Source organism: Trichosurus vulpecula, chromosome 4 (genome assembly GCF_011100635.1).
Source record: "Trichosurus vulpecula isolate mTriVul1 chromosome 4, mTriVul1.pri, whole genome shotgun sequence".
In the NCBI taxonomy this organism is placed as follows: domain Eukaryota; kingdom Metazoa; phylum Chordata; class Mammalia; order Diprotodontia; family Phalangeridae; genus Trichosurus; species Trichosurus vulpecula.
This window is the reverse complement of record NC_050576.1, coordinates 105831951-105840529: the sequence shown is the minus strand read 5'-3', so window position 1 is coordinate 105840529 and position 8579 is coordinate 105831951. Positions and strand designations below refer to the sequence as shown.

Here is an 8579-nt window from a genome sequence, read left to right as displayed (position 1 = left end):
CCAGTAACATCCTCTCAGGCCACATGGGTGAGTGCTTCTGTCTTCCTTGCGTGCTCCTTAAAGCCACCATTAATGACTCCCCTGAACTGCAGTATTGACTCTTGGGATCTCTCTGTAAAAAAGCTAGAAGGGGGAAAAGGTAGCAAAGAGGTCTATAGGATCCCTTTAAGAAGCCAGCACAAAAATGTGGCTCCTTCCGTAAGAGTCCATCCTTCCAAGGGTCCTAGACAACCAGCTCATCAGGAGGGCAGGGAGTCCCCATCACTGAAAGTCATCTTTCAGGAGGCACCAAGGGGTTATTCCAAACTGACCAGTTCATTTGGAGATGTCTTTAGTCCTCTCATCAAGGCACTGACTGGCACTCCCATACCTTTCACAATGTTGAAAGTCATATGCAAAGGGTCCGCTCCCAGAAAGCTCATCCAGTTGATCCCCAGGAACTTCTTTGATCATCCTCCCTACACTATCAAAGGATATCAGAGCCAGCTCAGGAACCTCAGAGGTCATTTAGTCCGAATTCTTCATTTTACAGATATGTGCAATGATGTGCACCGATGCAGTGTACGTATTCACAGGCTAAGAGGTGAAGTCACTGGGACTGCAGGATTCACTGAATTTGGAGTCAGAGATCATGGATTCAAGTCCAGGCTCTGTCACTCAACTTTGCGAGACTTTGGGCAAGCTACACTACCTCTCTGGGCCTGAGTTTCCTTATCTGTGACATGAGATAAGCTGGCCTTTTGGATCCCTTCCAGCTCTAAACTTAGGATTCTATGAACATGGGTCATGAGGCTAAAAAGTGGAAGAGCTATCACTCAAAACTTGGTCTTCTGACTCTAAATCCACTGAGATTTTCCTTGCTGCTGCTGCTGCTGTTCAGTCGTGTACAACTTTTCATGACCCCATTTTGGGTTTTCTTGACAAAGATACTGCGGTGTTTTGACATTTTACAGATTAGGAAACTGAGGCAAACGGGGTTAAGTGACTTGCCCAGGGTCACACAGCTAGTGAGTGTCTGACTGAACTCAGGTCTCCCTGACTCCAACTCCAGCACTCTGCCCACTGAGCCACTTAGCTGCCCCAAATTTAAAGCTTATACATTTTGTTCAGTCAATTTTCAGGTCATGTCTGACTCTTAGTGAACCCGTTGGGGGTTTTCTTGGCAAAGATAATGAAGTGGTTCACCATTTTCTTCTCCAGCTCTTTTTACAGATGAGGAAACCAAGGCAAACAGGATTAAGTGACTTGCCCAGGGTCACACAACTAGAAATGTCTGAGGCCAGATTTGAACTCAGGAAGAGGAGTCTGCCTGATTCCAGGCCCATATCTACTGTGTTCCTAGCTGCCCATATTTTCCTTATACACATGTTTACTCAAGTATTTCTGAGGAAAAGGTGAAACTCTTCCCAAAGCTCCTTAATTCCATCTGTGATATGCAGACTGTACAGAAAAGTTATGTCTAGCACAAAATTCTCAAGAAGAATGAGAGTACTAACCCAGTACCTTTCACATAGTAAGCATGGAAGGGTTTGGTGCTGTTCATTTCCCAAGTGTCCAAGAGAGTCTACAGGGGTGGGGAGTCTGTGGCCTCAAGGCCACAAGTGGCCATCTAGGTCCTCAAGTGCCACCCTTTGACTGAATCCAAACTTCACAGAACTAAAACCACATGTGGCCTCAAGGCCGCAAGTTCCCCACCCCTGGTAGAAGTACCTCTTGCCTGGTGTTTTAAAAACGGCAGAGATGCTGGCCTAGGTTGTGTGGCATAGCCATCCCCCACTCAGAGTTGGGGGAGAAACAAGATGACCTCCAAAGGACTTTGAGTCTCCGAAGACTCCTCTCTTTCCCCCTCGAGGGAGGATGAAGTCAAGCCAGAGCTGCTAGGGATGAATGATTCTATCTTTTACTGATGTCCTAGCAATTATCTAAGGATTAGGCTGCCTCTACCCCAGGCCCCTGATTACTAATATTCCCCATGGCACTTCTCTAACAATCTCCTTTCTGAACCTTTCCTTCCCAGGAGCTTGGAGCACTTCCCACCAATTAGCTGCTTCCTCTTGCTTGCTGGGATTAAGGAGATGATGAGGGGGATGTACATATCCTCCTTTAACAGGGCTCGTCTATCAGAGGGCAGAGATGGATCCCCTCTGACACGAGCCCTCACCTTGGCTCTCAACTATATGGCCTCATCCTGTGCTGTCAATCAACAACCATTTGTTAAGCACCTAATAAGTGTGAGATACTGGGGTACAAAGCTAAAACCAAAATAATCCGTGCGCTCAAGGAAGTTTACATCCTAAACAGGATAAAATAACACATAAACATTGTGATTTTGTAGCTGTTTAGTTGTTTCAGTCATGTCTGACTCTTCATGACCCTATTTGGGGTTTTCTTGGCAAAGACATTGGAGTGGTTTGCCATTTCCTTCTCCAGGTCATTTTACAAATAAGAAAACTGAGGCAAATGGGGTTAAGTGACTTGCCCAGGGTCACATAGCTAGTAAATGTCTGAGGCTGGATTTGAACTCAGATCTTCCTGACTTTAGGCCCAGAACTCTATCCAGTGAGCCACCAAACTGCCCCAAACATTGGAACAGGGATAGGAAATAAACCTGTGATTATGTTGATAGAGGTAGGGGTGTGCTGGAGCCAGATCATACTGTCTCACAAGAGGCGTTGTTAAATTTTCAGTGGGAGCCTTTATGCCTTGGAAATCAAGTCAGCTTTTAGAACACCAGGTAAGAGGTGCCCCCAGATTCCCTTAGCCACCTCAGAAATGAATTAGTTGATATATTGTTCCCAGGGTTAGGAAATGGTGGAGAAAATGTCAACAATGTAAATTAAACTTAAAAGGAGGTCATATACTTTTTCTTTTCTGGAAAGCCAGTTGTTAAATGTTTGCCAGCACACTACCCCTAAATGAGAAAACAGAGCCCCAGCTCTGTGACTTTTATTCTTGTGGAGTTTCTTAAAAGCACTAAGAAGTAAATGGTTTGCCCAGGATCACACATACAGCTATTAAAGCCTACAACTGCACCAAGACTTTTGGGATACCCTTTATAAGTAAGAATAAAATACATATGAAGGAATGGGGGGAGGCAGTGGCACTAACAGCTGGGATATCGGGGAAGGGCCACATGTAGACCATGGCACTTGAGCTGAGCTTTCAAGGGAGCTAGGGACTCTAAGAGGCTGAAATGAGGAGCGAGTGCATTCCAGGCAGAGCACCGAGACACAGAGAAAGGAGTTCAAATATCGTGTGCAAGGAACCGCAAGTAAGTCGATTTTGCTGGAATGTGAAGTCCTAGAATGAGGTAATATGGAATAAACCAAGAAAGATAGGCTGGAGCCAGATTGTGAAGTGTTCTTAATGTCAAACATAAGAGTTCCTATTTTTCCTAGAAGCAACGGGGAGTCATTAAAGATTTTTGAATAAGGGAGTGACATGGTCAAACAGACATATTATTTAGAAATATTCCTTTGAAAGCCATATGTGGAGGATGGATCAGAGCAAAGAGTGAACTGAAGCAAGGAGCCTAATTAGGACACTATCGCAGTAGTCCAGGTGAGAGCTGAGAGCGGTGAACACATGAACCGAGAGAAGAGAACGGCAAAAGACATTGTGATGGTAAAATCTGTCAGTCTTGGCAACTGATTGGACATGGAAGGTGGAGAAGAGGGAAGTGTGGAGAACCAGGGTGATTAGCAGGATTTCCTCAACAAGAATAGGGAAATGAGGAAGAAGAGTGGGAGCTGGCTTAGGCATTATCTAGGAAAATTCCTGTTCATTTGTCTATGAAAGCCCTTTATTTAAACCTCCAATGAAGCTTTGGTATTAAGTACCCACTATGCTACCATCCTCTTCTGGCTAGCACCAAGTTCTCTCAGGTTGTGCTAATAAAGTATAAGGTCTATCTTGTCCTACTGTGATGAAAAGGCTTCAGACCAGCAGGAAATGATTGTGTCTATTGCCCAAGCACCAGCCTAGTTAAGTTGGGAGAACACCACAAAATCAAGGAATCAAAGAATTGTCAGAGACCTTGAAGGACCCCCTAGGCCAATGCATACCTGACCAACAAATGGTCATTCAACCTATACTTGAGGACCTCTACAAAGAAGGAAACTGCTGCTGCTGCTGCTACAACTACTGCTGCTCCTACATGAGACTTTACCATTTAGACTATAGAGTTGTTATGAGGGAAGCACACATTTGATCTATTATTTTTCTTGGAGACTGGATCAATGGCAGGACTTCCATGATTCAGCTACCTTCTCCCTCTGCCCCTCAGCTCCCTACTCCTATTGGTAAGTTGCTCCCAAAGCTTCCATTTGGCAGAATGGCCAAGACTAGCCATCCTTCATTTTCTAGACTTTGCCACCATGCCCCACCGCCCCTCCCAAATCTATTTTTGCTCCCTTTTATATGTTGTCTTCCCCCCATTATAATGCAAGCTCCTTGAGGGACTGTCATTTTGCTTGTATTTACATCCTCCATACTAGGTCTGGAATATTTGTTGTTCATTTTCGATCATGTATCTTGACCCCATCATGACCCCATTTGGGTTTTTTTTGGCAGAGATACTGGAGTGGTCTGCCATTTTCTTCTCCAGCTCATTTTATGATGAGAAAACTGAGACAAACAAGGTTAAGTGACTTTCCCAGGGTCACACAACTAGTAAGTATCTGAAGCCAGATTTGAACTCAGGCAGAGGAGTCTTCCTGACTCAAGGCCTGGCACTCTATCCACTGTGCCACCTAGCAGGTTATAAATTTTGTTTATTGCATTCTCTTTGGTCCCGGAGGCTAGAGGAAGATGATGAAGGGGACGTCTTTGTTTGGTAAGTGCTGGAATATGACGCACACTTTGTACTGTCGTTGTGGTTCTAAGGCATACCATCTTCAGAAGTCAACATGTGGCAAATGTGGATGTCCTGCTAAATGCAAGAGAAAGTATAATTGGAGTGCAAAAGCTAAGCAACACAACACCACTGGTACTGGTTGGATGAGGCACCTAAAAATTGTCTATTGCCGATGCAGGAATGGATTCCGAGAAGGAGCAATATTCAAAACCAAGAGAGCAGCTGTTGCAGGATCTAGTTCACCTTAAGGATTCAACTGTTTGTTAAAATAAATGTCCTGAATGAAAAATGTAAAAAAAAAAAAAAAAAGAAGAAGAAGAAATTTTGTTTATTGGGGGCAGAGCCAAGATGGTGACTGGAAAGCTGGGACTTGCTTAAGTTCTCCCCCAAATCCCTCCAAACACTTGTAAAAAATGGCTCTGAACAAATTCTAGAGCTGCAAAGCCCACGAAATAGCAGAGGGAAACAGGTCTCCAGCCCAGAAGAGCCTGGATGGTTGCTGGGAAGGGTCTATCGCACAGTGCTGGGAGTGGAGCCCAGCCCAGCGTGGGCCATGCCAGGACAGACCAGACCAGGAGTCAGCCACCTGGAACAGGCCTTAGGACCATGAATCACTGAGCTGTGGCAGTTACCAGACTTCTCAACCCACAATAGCAAAAGACTAGGTTAGTGGGAAACTGCGGGATCCAGGTGAGAGCAGTCTGGCCCCATCCCTGGGGGTGGCAGAGGTGGTGCAGTGGTGGTGGTGGCAGCAGCAGGAAGCTCCTGAGGCTGCTTTCAGAGTTCCAGGGCCAGCTACTTCCCAAGTCCCTGGCTCACACAGTGGGAGGAATCTAGCAGCAGATCAGAGAAGGAGTGCAAGGAGTGCTTTGTGGGCACAGAGGGAGGTTCTCTTGCTGTACCCTGCTTGGATCTAGATTGTGGTCCTGGTTGGCAGTTCTTGGGGGAGAAGGAGCACTGCTGTGACAGAAGCTGTGGTGACAGTGGAGTAGAAGTATATTTGAAAACAGAAGCCCTTGGACCCTAAAGCTTTGGACAAAGTACTCGCTACTCTACAAGCAGTCATACCCTGACCAAAAGCTCAAGGGTCAAGTAGTTGGCTGGGAACACGAACAGGAAGCAAAAATGAACTCAGACTCAAATTCAAACTCTAGATTCCTTTTTTGGTGACAAAGAAGATCAAAACATACTTATGACTTATGTTGAATTGCTTGCCTTCCTAGGGAGGGTAGGTGGGAAGGGAAGAGGGGAAAGAATTTGGAACTCAAAGTTTTAAAAGCAGATGCTCAAAAAATAAAGTTGTTTTTGCATGCAGCTGGGAAACAAGATATATAGGGAATGGGGCATAGAAATCTATCCTGCCCTACAAGAAAGTAAGGGGAAAGGAGATGGGGTGGGGAGTGGGGTGAAAGAGGGGAGGGCTGACTGGGGAAGGATGCAATCAGAATATATCTCATCTTGGAATGGGGGGAGGGTAGAAATGGGGAGAAAATTTGTAACTCAAAATCTTGTGGAAATCAATGTTGACAACTAAAATATTAAATAAAAATGATAAAATTTTAAAAAAATTTTGTTTATTTTTGTTGTAGCAGCCTTTGTGGTTGCTGCAGGATTGCTGGCAGCTGTCACCAGCTGTTCCCCTCCCCCTTCTGGATTCCTAATGGTATCTCTAGGTTTTTTTAAGTCTCAATGTGATGAGCAGGTCGTGGGAATAATCATGTGGCTGGTGGAGGAGGGATGGGAAAGCAAATTGAAATGAGTGTGTTTGTTTTCTTTTCCTAACCTTAAAAAGACTGGGAAGTGTGGCCACATGTGTGGAAGGGAGGGATGGGGAGAAGGAGAGAATACTGCCTAGACAGTGAGGCAGGGAATAAATAAATTAAATAATTCAATCATCATAATGTAAATATAAGGAGGAACAGAGCTGGGGACCTTCCACTGAGAAGGCTAGTCTAGAAGGTTTTCACAGTTGCCTGAGGCCATTTTAGTCTGATGAGGTTTCAATGGTGTGCTAGTAAATATTTAACTAGCTCTCCAAATTTAAAAACAAGTATGCACGTAGTTTGCCAATTTCCAAGGTGTAACTAGCACACCCCTGGATGTATTCCCGTAGATCTGGAAATGTGTTGACCAGCCTACTGAATAATAAATTTAGAACATGGAGAATAGTACCAAAATTATTCCCCCCCCCAAATCTCTCAAGAGCACCCAAATGACCCTGAAGGATCTTGTGGTCAAGCTCTGGGAACCAGGTTCATCAGTAGATATAATAATGAATATAAGTAGCTCCAAAGCATGTGTTAAACACAGAGAGATTAGGTCCCTTGCCCATGGTCACAAAAGTGGGGGAGGGGCTGGGAATCAAATCAAGTTCCTGGGACTCCAAAATCAGAGCGACTTGTACTGCACCATACTGTCTCTAATATTGTGGAGAGGCATACCAGAGCAGTGGATGCCATAGTAGTCCTAGAGACAGGAAAATTTGGGTTCAAATCCTGCCTGAGTGAGTGGCATTTAATCCCTCGATGTGACAGTTAATCACTCTGAACCTCTGAACTAACCTATAGTTAGTATCCTAACTATAGAATGGGCATGAGAACACCTGTAGTAACTACCTCACGGTGCTGTCATAAGGCTCAAATGAGATCATGTCTATCGCTACATAAATTTGTTGGAATACTATTCTGCTATAAGAAATGACAAGGGCTTTTGGCTCCCAGCTCGTGGTGGTGAAGGTGCAACTTCTTTCGGTCGTCCTGAATCCGGGTTCATCCGACACCGGCAGCCACCCCGTAGCGTCCAGGCCAAGCCACCACCTTCGTCGCCGCCATGCCGCCCAAGTTTGATCCTAATGAAATTAAAGTCGTGTTTTTAAGGTGCACAGGTGGTGAAGTTGGTGCCACATCAGCTCTGGCCCCTAAAATTGGTCCCCTTGGGTTTGTCTCCCAAAAAGGTTGGTGATGACATTGCCAAAGCAACTGGTGACTGGAAAGGGCTAAGAATCACAGTGAAACTTACCATTCAGAACAGACAGGCCCAGATTGAGGTTGTGCCTTCTGCCTCAGCCTTGATCATCAAAGCCCTAAAGGAACCTCCTCGGGACAGAAAGAAGCAGAAAAATATTAAACACAATGGAAACATCACTTTCGATGAGATTGTCAACATTGCCCGACAGATGAGGTACCGATCTTTGGCAAGAGATCTCTCTGGAACCATTAAAGAGATACTTGGAACAGCCCAGTCTGTGGGCTGCAACATTGATGGCAAACACCCTCATGATGTCATTGATGACATCAATAGTGGTGCTGTTGAATGCCCAGCAAGTTAAAAGCTACAAAGGAGACTATTTGCAATAAATTTAACATTTGACAACAAAAAAAAAAAAAAAAAAAAAAAAGAAATGACAAGGGGGATGGTTTCAGAAAAGCCTGGAAAGACTTATATGAACTGATATAAAGTCCAGTGTACAGAACCAGGAGAACAGTGTATGCAGGAACAGCAATCTTATACAATGATCAACTGGGAAAGACAAAGACTTAGCTATCCTAATCAATGCAATGATCCAAGACAGCTAATGTTCATCTTCTGCAAGAAGTCTTTGATCACAAAATCTCAGAATCATAGCGTTAGATGATCTCAACACCCATTCAGTCCCATCTGTTAGTGAATAATATAACTCCACCAACATCATATGCTTGACAAATGGTCATCTACACTCTGATTA

At 44.5% G+C, this 8579-nt stretch overlaps 1 protein-coding gene and 1 pseudogene across 1 annotated transcript; both read left to right on the top strand.

Moving 5' to 3' along the window:
* The first annotated feature begins 4809 nt into the window (after positions 1 to 4809).
* Positions 4810 to 5103, top strand: LOC118846809 (60S ribosomal protein L37-like). Its single transcript, XM_036755528.1, has one exon. The coding sequence runs from the start codon at positions 4810 to 4812 to the stop codon at positions 5101 to 5103; it is 294 nt and encodes a 97-aa protein (XP_036611423.1).
* Positions 5104 to 7595: 2492 nt separating this feature from the next.
* On the top strand, positions 7596 to 8243 carry LOC118848078 (annotated as a pseudogene).
* The last annotated feature ends 336 nt before the right edge of the window (positions 8244 to 8579 follow it).